The sequence below is a fragment of the Muscardinus avellanarius genome (assembly GCF_963383645.1).
Source record: "Muscardinus avellanarius genome assembly, chromosome: 5".
Lineage (NCBI taxonomy): Eukaryota > Metazoa > Chordata > Mammalia > Rodentia > Gliridae > Muscardinus > Muscardinus avellanarius.
In genome coordinates, this window is record NC_137790.1 from 121,222,759 (window position 1) to 121,241,291 (window position 18,533).

Here is an 18,533-nt window from a genome sequence, read left to right on the forward strand (position 1 = left end):
TAATCCCCGCGCTTGGAAGGCTGAGACAGGAGGATTGTGCAGGTTCGAATCCAGCCTCAGCTACTTTGTGAGGCTCTCAGCAACTTAGTGAGACCCTGTTTCAAATAAAATATAAAATAGGTCTGGGAGCATATCCTGGACATAGAAAAACTCTGGGTTTCACCCCCAGTACCACTAAAAAATAAACAAATAAACAAGCAAACAAACAAACAATAAAACAAAAAAAACCCCTCATTTTTAGTCAGGCGTGTAATCCCAGCATTTGGGAGGCTGAGACAGAAGGATCTCAGTAAGAAAACAGCATCAGCTACTACTTAGTGAGGCCCTTTGCAACTCAGTGAGACCCTGTTTCAAAATAAAGAATAAAAAATAGGGCTGGGGGTGTAGCTTGTAGGGAGAATACCTCTGGGTTCCATTCCTAGTATTATAATAAAAAAAAAAGAAAGCCTCTCTCTCTGTCTCTCTCTTTTTTTCTCTCCATTCTCTCTCTCTCTTTCTCTCTTTCTCACATTCTCCCTCAAAATTGTATCCCTCTCCTAGATAAACCTCCATCTTTAATAAAAAAAAACAAACAGAATCATTTTTAGGTTGTTTGTGGCAATCCACTATGTCATCTATTTTCAGTTGCAGAGAAAGCATCTTTGTCTTGTCTCTTTTTCTTTTTTGGTACTGGGAATTGAACTCAGGGACGTTCTACCTGAGAGAGAGAGGGAGGGAGGGAGGGACATTCTACCTGAGGCCCTCCTGTCTCAGCCTTCCAAGTCTCCCTGAACTTTGAACCAAAGAGGACATTTTTAGTTCTGCTTCTACCATGGTAACATAATTTCTATGACCTCTGAATTTCCACACCTTCCCTCAGCTTGCTTATTCCCAGTAGTTTAAAATTTAAAACAAATGGCTTGGCTTCAGCTTAGTGGTGGCAGAGATTAAAATAAACATGATTTTCATAATTACGGTTTCATTTGGGGGGACATATCACATTTTTCTCAGGGGCTTTTATTTAAAACAAACAGCAAAGATAAAACTCTTCATTATTCCTTCCCTTCTTTTGAAGCAGATATCCTAAATGTGGACATATTATATAAATAAATAACAGAGGATGCTGATTTTACTTGAAGGAGCCTGGTGGATGGGTGATTGAAAGTTGAATAGTCCATCCCTCCACTTGAAAGAAAATTTGCCTTGATTTAGTTTTGACTGAGTAGATGCTGTCTGCTTGGGCCACATAGTTTTGAGTCCCTGCCAAATGGTTTTTATTTATATAAAAAATATATTAGTGTTGTGCTTTTCGTTTTTACCAGAAGTGCAGTCTCTTAAACAAAATGTAACAATTCACGAACATATACTTATGTATTATATATATTTAAAAAGATTATATATTGCCGGGCATGGTGGCGCACGCTTGTAATCCCCACGCTTGAGAGGCTGAGACAGGAGGATCGCGCAGGTTCAAAGCCAGCCTCAGCTACTTAGTGAGGCTCTCAGCTACTTAGTGAGGCTCTCAGCAACTTAGTGAGACCCTGTTTCCAAATAAAATGTAAAAAAAAAAAGGTCTGGGAGTATAGCCCAGAGGTAGAGAGCCTCTGGGTTCCACCCCCAGTACCACCACCAAAAAAAAAAAAAGATTATATATTAAAATTTTTATTATTCATTTTATCTCAGGAGCACACTTTGCCCTCTTCATTTAAACTAGGCGGGAGACATGTACTGCCTCAGAAGGGGTGTTGAAAGAAAATAACAGGGAAGTAATGGCAAATTGTAAGTACTTTTTAAAAACTTTTGGTGGTACTGGGGGTGGAACCCAGGGGCTTTTCTACCTCCAGGCTACACTCTCAGACCCATTTTATACTTTATTTGGAAACAGTGTCTCACTAAGTTGCTGAGATACTCACTCAGTAGCCGAGGCTGGCTTCTAACCTGTGCGACCCTCCTGTCTCAGACTCCCAAACCCAGGGATTACAAGCGTGGGCCACTAGGCCCGGCAAATTGTAAGTATTTTGAATTTCAGAAATGGGCAGCAGAGATATTGCTTTGAGAAGATAGGGTTTTATGTCACAAAAGTCAGAATTTTGAGGTTAAAAAATTATAACCCCGCTGGGTGTGGTAGTGCATGCTTGTAATCCCAGCACTTGGGAGGCTGAGACAGGAGGATTGCGCAGGTTCAAAGCCAGCCTCAGCTACTTAGTGAGGCTCTCAGCAACTTAGTGAGACCCTGTTTCAAATAAAATATAAAATTGGTCTGGGAGTATAGCCTGGAGGTAGAAAAGCCCCTGTGTTTCACCCCCAGTACCACAAAACAAACAAAAAAACAAACAAAACCCATTAACCCCAAAGAATGAAGATATGAACCTTGTTGCACAAATAATATATTGGGAAGAATATTTGTTGGGAAGGAGGGGTGGCTAGAAAAACCCTGAATTGGTGGAGATTGCTCTGAGTTGATTGAGTTTATCTTGAACAGAGATTACTTTCTTTGCCACTAAGGTGAAATGGGATCCAGGGACCAGGATATAAATTAAGTTCACATACAAAGAAATAAAGGAAATGATGGCATGCGTATGTTTGGATTTGTATTTTCAGTCGCCCTTACGAGGAAGAAACTGCATTCGTGACTGTGACTGTATTGCGACAGTAGGAACCGGTCTTGGGTCTCAGTGTTGGAGAAACTTTCCTTTCTCTGGCAATGGTTTTTTTTTGTTTTGTTTTAGCCTGGGGAAATGCAGATTCAGGCCTTTGAATGTCTTCCTCACCTTAGCTGTGTGAAGTGGGGTCGACCAACTCTGAGCTCCACCTCTGCCAGCCCTGTTTGCCTCTCCTTGGTGGACACTCTTCCTCCCTGGTCTTTCAGACTTTGCAACCATCTGGCTGAGCTCTCGGGAAAGAGACTGAGATGGTCCAAGGTGCAGGAAGGACACTTAGTAAATTTCCCTTGGCATCAATATCTGCAGCTAGGAGGAGAGGGGAGTTGGGCCTGGGGAGGGGCACTGATAGGAAAACTTGAGCTCTCCTTCGGTGATGCTCGGAGACCGACTAAAACATTCTCAAATCAGCCCGTAAGGCACACATACCCCCAGCACGATGGCTAATTTTCCAAGAGAAACATTCCTGAATTGTGGGTTTGGCTAAATTAAAAGATGAGTTTTACTCTGATTTGGGGGTTTGTAAACCAGTTTGGCAAACAAACTCATCGTTTTTCTCATATAAGAGAAAAGGCATTTAGGTAATTTCCTCCGTATTACAACATTTCTGAACCAGGACACAACAGAATACCCCCAAGAAAACCTGGTAGGTGGATGTGAATCTCTGTTGAATCTCTGTTAATCCCAAAGAAACACACGTGAAGTTTCTCCTGATTGCATGAAACCCCAGAGGAGGGGAAGTAGAACGATTAGAGATAGAAGTCTGAGATAATGAGCTGTGAGACTGATTTCTACAAAGCACATGCAAAACAATTTCCTTGTTATTGTAACAGCTGTGTAAAAGTGTATGTGTCTGATGTATACTGTGGGTATTATGCTAGCATGAATCAACTGGTTGTTCTAGAATAAAACAAGATATCAAAGAACTCTAAAATAATTTTAAAAAAAGTTAGATTAACAATTGAAATCCCTGCATTCGGGAGGCTGAGACAGGAGGATTGTGGTTCGTGGATAGCCTCAGCTACTTAGTGAGGCCCTCTGCAACTTAGTGAGACCCTGTTTCAAAATAAAGAACACAAAATAGGGCAGGGATGTAGCTTGAAGTTCAAATGCCCCTGGGTTCCATCCCCAGACCCACCAAAAAAAAAAAAAAAAAAAAAGCCAAAACAAACAAACAAAAAACAAAAAAACTCTCCCCCTTGGTTTCCAATGGGGTCTCAGGGAGTACTGCTTTTCTTAGGAGCAAAGGAGCCTGCCATTCGTTTGAGCACTCACACTTCTACGTTATTTGAGCACCTTATAAGTCACGTTATTTAAACACTTTATAACTCCTCCAGATTCTCAGTGCCCACCAAAGTGAATTCTAATTATTTTATTGATTGAAAGACAGAAACACATCCCTTTCTATTTGATGTAAGCCTTCCAAAGGCTGTCCTCAAAGACATGAAGGAGCTGTGTGAACACAGTGTGTCTGGCTATCATTGTCTAGGTGGACGTGCCAGAGTTCTAGGGTTGCTAGATTTTCTCCCCATCCCCCAGAGTGTTTGCCTGTCTCTCCTCGTTCCATTCCCCTCCTTCCTCCTTTTCTCTCTTTCTTTTTGTGGAACTGGGGATTAAACCCAAAGGTGTTTTCCTTCTGAGCTACACCTCCAGCCCCTTTTATTTTTATTTTGAAGCAGGGTTTCACTAAGTTGCTGAAGGTCTTCCTAAATTGCCAAGACTGGTCTTTCTTGAACCTGTGATCTTCCTGTCTCAACCTCACAAGTACTGGGATTACAGGAATCCCGCCTGGCTTTGCTCTCTGTATATTTTTTATTTTTTAACTTCTTTTTCTCAAGGCTTCTTCAAAACACACACACACACACACACACACACACACACACACACACACACACACTCAATCCTGGTTCCTTCAGCATGGCCCCACTTTTTGGAAAGGATAGTCCAATTATTGCTTTAAACCCCTAACCTCCTATTGATTCTTCAACTCACTGAAATTTGACTTTTACTCTATTGCTCCAGTGAAATTGTTTTTACCAGTGACATTAACTGCTTCTTAATTGTGAAAGTCAAGCTTTATCTCAAGCGATTACTCTTCAGCATTTCAAATTGTTGACCTCTCCCTTTTCCCTGAAAATCCTTAGTACTCTGGGAGCTGTGGCATCCTGTGCCCCGGTCTGCACCCCCTCTGAGTGCTAAGCAGTGAATCCAGCTGCCTTTGCTCACACTCTGGCGCCCCAAGGGGTCCTGATTAATTCCTCTTCCTTTTTGAAAAGCATGAAAGGAACTTTAATCAGTGTAGCTTCACTGGGAAGACAAGGTCTCCTTATTAATTCTTTTGTTTCTTATTCTCCCTGGGTAATTTCATTTAATTCCATATCTTTATCCACTGCCTATATATCCAGTGGGCCCAAATTTTGACCACCAGAACTCTATTTCCAGGATGTAATAACTTCTGTGATTCAAAAACTTTACATGTTAAGTTTAAATTAAATTTCTCTTCTTAAACATGACCTCTTTTTTTAATTTCCTATCTTGGTGAATTAACAATGGAGTCAGAGAACTGACTATTTATAATGTCTCTGTAGGATTCTAGACTAGCCTATGTATTAATAATACATTTCTTTTTTGTGTGTGTGTAGTACTGGGGATTACATCTTTGAGCTACATTTCCAGCCCTATGTTTTATCTTTTATTTTGAAACAGGGTCTCACTAAGTTGCATAGGGCCTCACTAAGTAGCTGAAGCTGTCCGTGAACCGCGATCCTCCTGTCTCAGCCTCTCAAGTACTGGGATTACAAGTATGTGCCGCCATGCCCGGCTAATAAATACATTTCAAGGAAAAAGTTATCCTCTATGTATTCCAAAACAGCTTTTGTATTAGTTATCACTTCATAGCAAAGTCCCACACACTTAGCTGTTTAACACAGCATATATTTACCACCCCAGTGTCTGTGAGCAAGAGCCCAGGCAGGCTCGGCCAAGGCCTCCGCTCAGCGCTCTAGTCTGAGACCAGAATGGCGCTGGGCCAGGCTCCTACCTGAGGCTCAGAGAACCTCTTCCAAGATCACTGTGGTTGTTGGCAGGATTCATTCCCACAGCTGCAGAACCCAGCTCATGCAAGGCCAGCAGGAAAGATTCTTACTTTTTGATGCTTTTTTAAGAACCTACCTGATGAGATGAAGACCACTCAGGGCAGTATCTGCTTGATTCACTCAAATCTGGCTGATTAAGTACCTTAATTACATCTATACAATTACATCTATACAATCCTTCCTTCCTTCCTTTCTTCCCTTCTCTCTCTCTCTTTCTTTCTTTCTTTCTTTCTTTCTTTCTTTCTTTCTTTCTTTCTTTCTTTCTTTCTTTCTTTCTTTCTTTCTATGGTGGTACTGGGGATGGAACCCAGGGGCCTTCTACCTCTGGGCTACACTATCAGACCTATTTTATATTGTATTTGGAAACAGGGTCTCTTAAGCCAGCGTGGCTGGCTTCGAACCTACACGATCCTCCTGTCTCAGCCTCCCAAGTGCAGGGATTACAAGCGTGCACCACCACGCCCGACTACAGTCTTTTCATTTTTGCCATAATGTAACATAATCATGGGAGAACATTTTTTTTTTTTTTTGTCACGTTCTCTTGGTTAGAAGCCAGTTTCAGGTTCTATCCACTTAAGCAGTGGAGGGTTATACCAGGGCATGGGTCTCTGGAAACATCTCAGGATTTTTCCCACCACCGCTGAATTAAAGAACTTATCCTTGTGGGCAATGGGAAAAAAACTAATAAGTGTTTCTTGTTACGAGCATACAAAATATATGTCAAAAATGTTGTGAGTATATGGAATATATGTCGGGATATAGGTACAGCGTAGGGACAGGTGGACTGGCCAGATATGCAAAGAAGGTGAGGCAGAAGAAGGATGTAACTGACGTGCCCAAGACTAATGGACACACTCCCCAGCACACATCTGTAGGATGAGACGACTGGAAGACAAGATAAGGACGAAGTAATGGACACACATCCCGGACATATGTCCATAAGATGAAACAGCTGAGAAAACAAGATGACGGTCGAAGCAATGAGCCTACGTAATTAGTGACGTCAATGTAGGGTATATGAGACCTAGCAAATGGCTAGATCAGTGGCTCTGACCCAACTGTCTAAGAGGTTGAAAGTTAGCCCGGCCAGAAGGAAACATTCCCTGGTAGCTGCTGGACAATTCCTCTAAATGACAGCTGGGCTCATCCCCGTCTGACTCCCCGGACATCGAGCATCTGCACCTCGACCATCGGCGACGGCTGTGACAGCGATCCCGAACCTAGATTACCTGCAGAGACCCGTTTGCCTCAGGTAACCAAATGCTATCTGGCCAGTGGCTTAGTTAGAGAAGGATGAGAGTGTTATGAGCATTGTAAAATATACCGAGTATTCGTGAAAGACATTAAGTGTGACCTGTCATTCTTGCCACTGCGTCATTAAGACTCCTAACATTTCTTATTTGTAGATGTTACAAGGTTGGATACAAAGAATAAAAGTGTAGAACTTTAAAAATAAACTCTCCTTTTTACTGGAGATAGCACATACTTGAGAGATGGAGAAATGGTTTTCTATGCTTCTTTTTTTGTGTGTGTGTGGTACTGGGGATGGAACCCAGGGGCATTCTACCTCTGAGCTACACCCCCAGCCCTATTTTTAATGCTTTATTTTGAAACAGGGTCTCACTGAGTTGCAAAGGGCCTCACTAAGTAGCTGAGGCTGTCTGAAAACCATGATCCTCCTGTCTCAGCCTCCCAAATGCTGGGATTATAAGTGGATGCCACCACGCCCAGCTTTTCTATGATTAATCTATCTTATCTTTACTCTCTTTGGGCAGCAATGTCCAAATATCTAAACCTTAGATTTTAAGAATTTAAAAAGAATAATTCCATAAGCACTTCTAAAGGACAGATATTTAATTATATAACTGGTGAACCATTATGCCAAATTTAGTGCCATTTGTACTGAGAGGATAATTGTTAAGTATATATCTATAAGCCACAAGATTTTCTTCAGTGTACATTAATTTGACTTTTCATGATAATTTTTTTTTCTCTTGATACCTTGGACAGACTGGTTTTCAGCAGAAGGGTCACTGGCCTCAGCTCAGGTATTTCAGGTATCAAATGTGATGCTGTTTTCTGCCAGTTTTAAAGGAACAGATATAGGAGGTTCCTCATTTGCGCCTTGCCCTCCTGATGCCCCACTGAGGGTGCGCTCTGTCATTTTCCCTGTTAGCTTCAGAGATATTCTGGAGTTGGTAGGACAGCCCTTAGGGCACGAAACTCCCCAGAATCCTGCCATTTCAGGTCCTTCCCTGAGGAATGACTGTCCTGCTGTTTTTAGGAGGAGGCAGCGTGGCTGGGGGATTCACTCTCTGCTGAGGCTGGTGAGGCCCCTGTGCAGGGCATCCCTACAGATACGTGGTCACCTCCCTACTCTCCTTCTCCTTGGCTTGGGCCACAGCCACGCTGATGCACTGCAGCCACTGCTCGGCGTTCTTGTCGTCCTTGGCCTTGAACACATAGGTCCTGCTGTCCGTGAAAATCTCAAAGGCCCGGGGGAGAGGGCGGTCCCGGCGCTTCTTGGTCACAGCTTTCACACTCTGCACCTTGCTGAGCTCTATTGGGGAGTCGGCAGGATCGTCCTTCTGAAACATAGGGGAAGGGAAGAACGTGAGCCACTCCTGCGACAGGCTGGACCTCTGGTCACGGGGGAATTTTTTTCTTTTTTTTTTTTTTTTTGAGAGTCTGGGGATGGAACCCAGGGGAATTCTACCTCTGAGCTACACTACCTGCCTTATTTTTTATTCTTTATTTTGAAACAGGGTATCACTGAGTTACCAAGGGCCTTACTAAGTAGCTAAGGCTGTCTGAGAACCATGATCCCCCTGTCTCAGCCTCCCAAATGCTGGGATTACAAGCATGCGCCACCATGCCAGGCTTCACTGGGGAATTTTAAGAGGGCCAGACCCTTTCACTTCCTGTGGCTCAAGACCTTTGTTACTTTGGATTCTGGGTCCTCAAAAAATCATCGAAATGACTGAAGCGGTGAGCCGTGGCTTTTATTGTGCTATTGTAAGATGGTACAAGAGAGCCAATTTCTAAAGACTTTCCCAGTCAGGTGGGATTGGGAAAAATGCTTAATTCACAGACCTTTGATTTTATATCACTTTCTATTGATATTAGCACAATATTAATAGAGCAAAAGGCAGCAGCACAATTTGGAGTATCAGACAGTTTGGAAGGTGTTGAATTCTCTTTCACGCTACCTCTGAGAAGGCGTCTGACAAGCCTTTAGTGTCATGAACAGGATCCCAGTGTTTGTAAATGAAGTGAGTTTGAAATCTTAGCAGCCTTGGAAGCTTTTCTACAAACACTAAGTGAAAAATATTTAATGATGTTACAGTTGTCTTTTATGAAAACATATATGTTTAAGGACCTTTGGAACACCTGGGTCCCTACCCTGGACTCCCACAGATTGTTTTAAGGCAATTAAATGCTTCTGTAAAGCAATTTCAAGTCTTTTAGGTCTCTGAATACATTTGCCTCCTGGAGAACGAACCTGTGGTTGAGAATCTTGCTGATTCTCCTTTCCCACATCCCCCTTGACAATCACCCTTCTTTCACTTCACAATGAAAAGGTCTCCTCCTCACGCACCTCACATGTTATACCATCTATGGTCCAACCTGGGAAAATCTCAGGAGCTCCAAACAAAAAAACCAACTCAACATACCGAAATCACGGAGTAGCCATCAAGCAAGGAAACAATCCCTCTCCTCCTGCTTCATCAAGAGAGTAGTTATCTCCAAGCTGGGCGTGGTGGCACACGTTTATAATTCCAGCATTTGGGAGGCTGAGATAGGAGGATCAAGGTTCACAGCCAGCCTGAGCTACTTAGTGAGACCCTCTGCAATTCAGTGAGATCTTGTTTCAAAATAAAGAATATAAATGCGGGCTGGGGGTGTAACTTGGAGGTAGAATGCCCCTGGGTTCCATCCCCAATACCACACACACAGAAAAAGAGTAGTATTTCTCTTTCTTCCTTTCTTTCTTTCTTTCTTTCTTTCTTTCTTTCTTTCTTTCTTTCTTTCCTCTTTCTCCTTCCTTCCTTCTTTCTTTCTTCTTCCTCTCTCTCTCTCTCTCTCTCTCTCTCTCTCTCTCTCTCTCTCTTGATTTTTTTGTGGTACTAGAGATGAAACCCAGGGGCCTTCCACCTCTGGGCTATACTTCCAGTCCTATTTTATATTTTTATTTAGAAACAGAGTCTCACTAAGTTGTTGAAAACCTCACTAAGTAGCTGAGGCTGGCTTTGAACCTGCACAATCCTCCTGTCTAAGCCTCCAAGTACTGGGAATACAAGCATACATCGCTATGCACAGAGTAGTATTTCCCTTTTTAATGTTTAATAGTTATTTATTGAATTTGGCTTTAGGCTTATGGATTTTCATAGACAATGTAACTTAAAAAGATAATTGTAAAAATCTTAATACTTAGAGACTGATTGATGGTCACAATAAGTTAAAATAATAAAATTTTAGTTTAAACACATGTGTTTGTTACACTGAAATTATGATAGGGCAATGAAGATAAAACGCTATGAAGAGATAGAAATATGATATCAGGGAAAAAAGAAACAATGAAAATATATCTATTAAAGAAAAGTTAACTTATGCATTTTTTTAAAAAAGTGGATGATGTTAGGTATCAAAGTACTATGATACCTTCTTAAAACAATTACATTTATTTATTTATTTATTTATTTAGGTACTGGGGGTGGAACCCAGGGGCTTTTCTACCTCCAGGCTATTCTCCCAGACCTACCTTATATTTTATTTGGAAACAGGGTCTCACTAAGTTGCTGAGAGCCTCATTAAGTAGCTGAGGCTGGCTTTGAACCTGCATGATCCTCCTGTCTCAACCTCTCAAATGCTGGGATTACAAGTGTGCTCCACCATGCCTGACCAACAATTATATTTAAAGGAGAGATGTGCTCTTCTTATTTTAAAGTGTCAATATTAAGCTGGACGTGGTGGTGCATGCTTGAAATCGCAGCATTCAGGAGGCTGAGACAGGAGGATTGCGGTTCACGGACAGCCTCAGCTACTTAGTGAGGCACTTTGCAACTCAGTGAGACCCTGTTTCAAAATATGGAATAAAAAATAGGGCAGGAGGTGTAGCTAGGAGATTGAATGTCCCTGGGTTCCATTCCTAGACATGCAAAAAAAAAGGGGGGGGGCTTGGGGTACAGTTAGGAGGTAGAACGCTCCTGGTAACCTCTCCCCCTCCCCCCCAACATAGAACTTAAAAAGCAAAAGTAGACTTCTGGGAAGATGGCGACCAAGAAAAGCAGCGTTTACGAGTTTTGCTAAAACTTGATCTCTGTTGCCACAAAATCAGCGCTTTTCATAGCCAGAAAACACCATCAGCAGAGAAATAAAAAATGTAAACACAAGGGACAGAGAAAAAAAAGACTAAAAGAACAACCAGAGACTAGAAATCAAGCCTGCAATGCAGCAGCAGAGCCGCGCCTGTGCCATCTTGCCTCACAGCACCAGGCTCCAGAGAGGAAAGGTAAACAAGGAGCTGAAGTGAGCAGCTATGGATCATTCAGGTGTAATTCAGCAGTTCTTTCAGTGCAATGAACGTCTAAAACTCCCAGTGGCTGAGCTCATCATGCCTTCCAGGGACTCAGAACAGAGCTCAAAACCAGAAAAGAAATACGCCAGCCTTATGGCTGAGGGCGCAGCAGCAGCATCATATTGCCAGCAGCAACAGCGAGTTCACCGCGCCCTGCCACAGCTCCAAATCTGTGTGCACTATAACCGTGAGTGAAATTGCAGCCCCTAAAGGAGAAATATCTGTACTGCACTCCCAGGGACTTGCGCAGCTTTGATAATCTCCTTGGGTCGGATATTTTGCAGTCCAACCCAGTGAAGGAGTAGCAGTGACAGAGATACCACACCCTAGTCGCAGCTCCCTGTGGGAAAACACCCAGCACGGCACCCCCACAGTCTCACACAGCCTCGATTAACTTCCTGGGTATGAAACTTTGCAATACAACCCAGTAAAGGAGTAGTGGCGGCTGAGATTACCACCGACTCGAGATACAGAGCACCCTAAGTGAAGTCGTAGTGACCCAGGGAAGGCACAAACTTCTGAAATCATGGGAAAGAGGAACAACAATAGAGCAATGAATGTCCACAACCCCATATTATCAGAACCTGATAACACAGAAATTCAGAGCTCTCTAGAAGATCAAATCAGGAATGTAACTGTAGAAATGATACAGGACTTTCGAAAAGAATTTAGAGAGAGTCTAAAAGAAATAAAGGAAGCAATCATTGAGGTAAAGGCCTCAATTCAAAGTATAAACAATTAGACCACATGGAGACTAGAATCTCACTCCTAGAAGATAATCACTCCAAAAACGAATGCATAATTTATAACTTAGAAAAAAATCAGACAGCAGGAATCTGACATTGAAGAAATATGGGCCCATTTTAAGAGAGCTAATAATAGCAGAAAATTTTCCAAATAAAGAACAAGAGGTCGATACACAGGTCCAGGAAACTTATAGAACTCCCTTTAGACAGGATCAGAGAAGAGGATCCCCATGCCACATAATTGTCAAAATGACCAATGTGGAAGCCAAGCAGAGAATCTTAAAGGCAACAAAAACAAAGGGCCAAGTGACATTCAGAGGCAAACCAATTAGAATCACTCCAGACTTCCCAAACCAAGTCATGAGAGCCCAAAGGGCTTGGAGTAACATAATCCAAACTGAAAGAAAACAACTTCTAGCCAAAAATTTCCTACCCAGCAAAACTATCTATCAAATTAGATGGGGAAATAAGAAGCTTCCATGACAAACAGAAACTGAAGGAATTTATGTCTTCAAAACCAGCGCTAGAGAAAATACTCAAAGAGATTAACTACAAAGAAGAAATAGGCAATACATACCAGAACCAGAGAAACAAGATTTCTCATCCAGCAGACAACTAAGCAAAGAAGAATATATTCATGTGTTTATAGGTTAAAATCTCTGGAGATTCATTATTTATTTCACTCTTTTACCTATTTCTAAATTGTATTTCTAAATTGTATTGTTTGCTTTTATTGTTGCAAATTTTTAGGATTTCTATTTGGAATATTAATATACCTTCAGATATAGCATTTGGAAATATCTTATCCCATTCTATCAGTAACTTTTAACTCTGTTTACATTGTCTTTAGATGTATTTTTTTATTTTTTAGGAAGTTTGTTTATTCTTTTGTTGCCTGTTCCTTTGAAATCATATCCAAGAAATCACTGCCAATTTCAATGTTGTTATGACCCAGGTTTTCTTCTAAAAGTTTATAGTCTTAAGATTTACATCTAGGTCTTTTATCTATTTTGAGTTAATATTCATATATGGTGTTAGGTAAGGGTTCAGTTTTATTCTTTTTCATGTAATTATTATTTTTCAACAATATTTAGTGAAAAGATTATTATTTCCTTCACCAAATGTTCTTGGAAACTTTGTCAAAAATAACTTGACCATATATGGAAGAATTTATTTCTAAGCTTTTTATTTTACTCCACTGGTTTATTTATCTGCCTTTATAGAAGTACTACACTGTTTCAATTATTGTAGCTATATAAGGTTTGAAATCAGAAAATGTATATCTTCTAGCTTTGTTCTTTTTTGAGATCGTTTTGGGTATTTAGAGTTCATGTTTCATGTTAGGATAAATTTTTTCTTAAAAAAAATGTACGATAGCCAGGTGTGGTGGCGCACGCTTGTAATCCCTGCGCTTGGGAGGCAGAGACAGGAGGATCGCGCAGGTTCGAAGCCAGCCGCGCGCGCTGGCTTAGGAGACCCTGTTTCCAAATAAAAATGTAAAAATAGGTCTGGGAGTGTAGCCCGGAGGTAGAAGGGCTTCCAAGAACCCCAGTACCACCAAAAAAAAAAAAAAAATGTATGATAGTTTTGCCTTAAAAAAAAAAAAAGAAAAAATATCCTCTGGTAAGAAAGAAAGCAAAAAGAAATACTGAAATGTTATCTCTGAGTGATCAAAAGTTTGATATCAGACAAATGAATCTGTTATGTGAGATTATCATTGTTAATTTTGGATAAATTGCTATAATATTAGATGTCAATCACTAAGCCAAGCATGGGAAGGAGGGATGGGGAGGGAATGGTGTGGGGATTGGGTAGGGGCTAACTGGGTGATGTGTGCATGTATGTCTACACAAGTTTTTATCCCATTATGATGTATGAATACAGTGCACCAATAAAAAAATTTTAAAAAATATGGAAAAAGCAATAATAAGAAAATTCTACTACAGTCTTTTGGTCTCAGTTTTCTTTTCTTTTTTTTTTTTTTTTTTTTTGCGGGTCTGGGGGTGGAACCCAAGGGGATTTGACCTCCGAGCTACACCTCCTGCCCTATTTTTTATTCTTTATTTTGAAACAGGGTCTCACTAAGTTGCAGAGGGCCTCACTAAGTAGCTGAGGCTGTCCGCGAACCGCGATCCTCCGGTCTCAGCCTCCCAAATGCTGGGATTACAAGCGTGCGCCACCACGCCCGGCTTCAGTTTTCATTTAAAATGCACATATCCCTTATTTAAAAGAATAGCTTTTTGCTGGGTGTGGTGGCACATGCTTGTAATCTCAGTACTTGGGAGGCTGAAACAGGAGGATCGCAAGTTTGCAGCCAGCCTCAGCTACTTAGGTCCTGTTTCAAATATCAGTACTGTAAACAAAACAAAACAAATAGTTGTTTTTTTTCCAAGTGCACACCACCACACTTGACCATGAACAGCTTTTTAATGATGTGGTTTCAGTTTCAGCAGGAATGCTGACCACTGGCAGGTTATTGTGTCCCTGGAAATTAGAGCTATTTTTTCTGTAGTCCCCATGGTGTATTACATTATTCTCCACTATATAAACTACATATTTTGTCAGATTAGAGAGAGAGAGAGAGATCTGTGGGGAACCATTAAGGCCTTCCCCTTATCTTTACTAAAAGAATACTTCTGCCTGTCCTTTCGCCCAGAGTCAACAAGTTGTGGGGTCATGGAGGGTTCAAAGTAATTAAGACTCTCTCAGAACTAATGATGCTATTGTTCTGTCTGAGCTAAGATTAGGTTTGTGTTGTTTGTGTTGCACCAGGTTATTGTTTGACCTGCCCGTACTTTGGACTAGTCTTTCCTGTATTTCGGGGTAACCTGAAGTTAGAAACTGTATAAATAACCACAGGAAAATAAACCCTGTGATCGGCCAGTAGAGATATTGACCCAGGAGTGGACTGGCGATCCTTCCATGCTAGAATTAAATATTCTTTGAATTAAATTCTTAGAGTTACATTCTTTTATCCTCACGCCTCTCTTCGGAACCCGTACTTTTGCCAGCTGGATCCTGCAGATATCCTATTGATAGCGATGTTGGTTGTGTTTCTTTGGCAATTGTTGACTAATATAGTTTACCACTGGTTCTGTATTTTAAGTGCACAGGGAAGCAATGACATATGCTCACTTAAAGACAGGCTTTGGGGTCACCCTGCCTGAGCTTGACTTTGGTGTTACCCTTCCTCACTTCATGGGTGCTAAGTCTCTTTGAGCCTCAGGTTTCTCACATATCAGAGGGAAATAATAATAGTGCTACCTCATAGAATTGTTTGAGGCATTCTGGGGCAGCCCATAATAAGCTGAGAATAAATGGCACTGGAATCATATTTCAAAATACCCAAGAAATAGCTCAAGATTTCATTCCCCTGGGTCCTGAATGAGTAGAGTTTAATAAGCTATGTTGAAAATAAAATAAGAGGATAACTGTGCATTGTCCACCTACAGTTATTTAAAGAAGTCAAAGTCAGTATTATAAGCCATAAAGTTATGTAGGTGGTCGCTAAAGCGACAAAGATCACCATATTTGAAGCAAGTAGTGGCTCTGCAGTTCGACTTCTAAAGCTCAAGTCAACTAAGAAAAGCTTCTGTGCCGGGCGTGGGGGCGCACGCTTGTAATCCCAGTTCTTGGGAGGCTGAGACAGGAGGATCGCAGTTTGCGGACCGCCTCAGCTACTCAGTGAGGCCCTATGCAACTCAGTGAAACCCTGTTTCAAAATAAGGAATAAAAAATGGGGCAGGGGGTGTAGCTTGAAGGTCGAATGCCTCTGGGTTCCATCCCCATACCTGCAAAAAAAAGAAAAAAGAAAGAAAGAAAAGAAAAAGAAAAGCTTCTGTAATAAGCTGCAGAGGGGCAGCAAGCTGACTCATGTCAGAATTAACAGAACAAGCTGGGCGTGGTGGCGCATGCTTGTAATCCCCGCGCTTGGGAGGCGGAGACAGGAGGATCGCGCAGGTTCGAAGCCAGCCTTGCTGGATTAAGAGACCCTGTTTCCAAATAAAAAATATAAAATAGGTCTGGGAGTGTAGCCTGGAGATAGAAGGGCTTCCAGGAACCCCAGTACCACACACACACACACACACACACACACACACACACACACACAGAACAAAGGAACACTTGGAATACAATTATACTGTAAAATGCAGAAAGAGAAATCATCAACTTTTTTTTTTGTGTGTGGTACTGGGGATGGAACCTAGGGGCATTTTACCTTCGAGCTATACCCCAATCCTATTTTTTATTCTTTATTTTGAGACAGGGTCTTACTGCGTTATGGAGGGCCTCACTAAGTAGCTGAGGCTGGCCGCGAACCCGGATCCTCCTGTCTCAGCCTCCTAAGTACTGGGATTACAAGTGTGCACCACCATGCCGGGCTCAGTCATCAGCATTCTGATTAAAAACAAAATGTCCAAGTGGAGACCAAGACCTTTAAAATAGGAGCATAAAAGATGATGGGAGAACTTACAGATTTTCCTTTTTGAAACAGAAGTTGGTTCCCAGCCAGCGTAAAATAACGAGTTTTCCACCTCTTGATGAACTTCCACCGGACTTGCTTCTCTTTCAGCTTCCCTTCTATGAGCGGCTGGCCGTCTTGATTTATAACTGTGGAGAACAGCAGAATGATCACGCCGTTGGCTTTTCCCCTAATGATTTGGCCAGTGATCAAAAGTCAGAACTGTAGAGTGAACCAGAACCCAGTACGCAGATTTGAAACGTGGGCTGGTCTGGTGTGCATTCAGCTAACCTTTCCTCTCCTGTCCCTGAAAGACGCACCGTTTCAGACACGATCATGGAAGGTGTGGAAGGCCCTCATTGAGACTTTCAAAGGGATTTAGTTTACAAATAACTAAAGGGATAGAGTTTCTGGAGGGCAGCATGTAGGATCGTCCTTACACACAGCTTCCTGTGTTTCTCAGCCTTTTTTCTTTCGTGGTATTCCATTCCATTTCTTATATTGGAATGGCCAAATCAGTTTAGAAAAAGTTAGAAATTTTGGCGTAAAAGAGTTGGTAGGCCATGAGCTCATTTTCTACTATTGATTTTGCCAGTAACCAGGTGATAAAATACAGATTTTCACACTTTCTGAATATGAGCTGCTTAGAAATATAGCTTTATAAAGAATCATAAATTAGATAGATTTGGATATTTGGCAGTGAAAAGTCAGTGCAATTTTCCAAAGGATGCTTTCCTAAAGCTGTGACACTAAGTGGGAAGACAAGCATACCCGGCTCTTTGTGCATACCGCCGCTCTCTAGGGCACTCACATTCTCTCTCCTCTCCATGTCCCCACCTTCCCCTTGTTAACAACTTGACCAATTCTTATTTCAACTCAAGATGCTTCTCTTGGGAAACCTTTCCCACACCCAGGCCAGAGTAGCTTCTCCTCCAAATGCCCTCTCGGCACACGGTGTGTTACACCAAGCACAGCACCTCAGAAATGTTAAGGGGATCCCTAGGTATTTGTTTTTTTTTTCTTTCTTTTTTTTGGTGGTACTGGGGTTCCTGGAAGCCCTTCTACCTCCGGGCTACACTCCCAGACCTATTTTTACATTTTCATTTTGGAAACAGGGTCTCCTAAGCCAGCGCGCATGGCTGGCTTCGAACCTGCGTGATCCTCCTGTCTCTGCCTCCCAAGCGCGGGGATTACAAGCGTGCGCCACCACGCCCGGCTTCCCTAGGTATTTGATGAATGAGAGGATTAATTTTACAGAAGCAGAGTGTGTATAATTACACATAATCATAGAATTAGAAGATCCATTACAATTTCAGAAGTCGAGATGTTGAGCTGAAGAGCTTTATTCATTTTACCATGTACGTAAGACTCGTTCTTCACAGTTATGTGAAAACCTCTGGTTTCGGTGGGGAGCAACAGTAGGAAGCCCCACTCAGGTGAGGTGGGACAGTCACTTCTCTGCATTTATGTTCAGTTTCACAGAACTTCGGAAGTAATGCAATCCATTCCATTGCTTTGGAAAAAATCTGGATGGGAGCCAGGCATGGTGGCTCACACTTCAGGAGGCCAAGACAGAAGAATTGTGGTTTACAGACAGCCTCAGCTACTTAGTGAGGTCCTTTGCAACTCAATGGGACTCTGTTTCAAAATCAAGAAAAAAAAAATAGGGCTGGGGTGTAGCTAGGAGGTAGAATGCCCCTGGGTTCCATCCCTAATACCACAAAAAGAAAAAAAAAGAAAAGAAAGTCTGGATGGTGCTAATTGGACCAAATGAACACACCCTGTCTTTTCTACAATCACTTTTTTTTCTAATATAGGTTAAATGACTTCCTCAGATGTGTGGTCATCTTTGTATCTTTACAAGAAGCTCACCAGAGGAGAATGACCTGGACTTTACAAGTAGAGACTAGTAGGGACCAATGGGAACAGATAAGGAGGCTGGAAATGAGCAGGGATGATGGTTCTCTCTTAGGATCAAACTTTTGTTTAAGAGTTCCATACACATCTTGTGTT

The 18,533-nt window shown here is 41.8% G+C and overlaps 1 protein-coding gene across 2 annotated transcripts in view; it reads right to left on the bottom strand.

The window, feature by feature from the left end:
• Positions 1-8,085: 8,085 nt before the first annotated feature.
• Positions 8,086-18,533, bottom strand: part of VEPH1 (ventricular zone expressed PH domain containing 1) — a gene marked incomplete at both ends in the record, with an annotated part of 173,389 nt that continues 162,941 nt past the window's right edge. For both annotated transcript variants that reach the window (XM_080695762.1, XM_080695761.1), the window contains 2 exons: positions 8,086-8,322; positions 16,533-16,669. In XM_080695762.1, coding sequence (XP_080551888.1) covers positions 8,086-8,322; positions 16,533-16,669 — 374 coding nt within the window. The remainder of the gene's footprint in view (positions 8,323-16,532; positions 16,670-18,533) is intronic.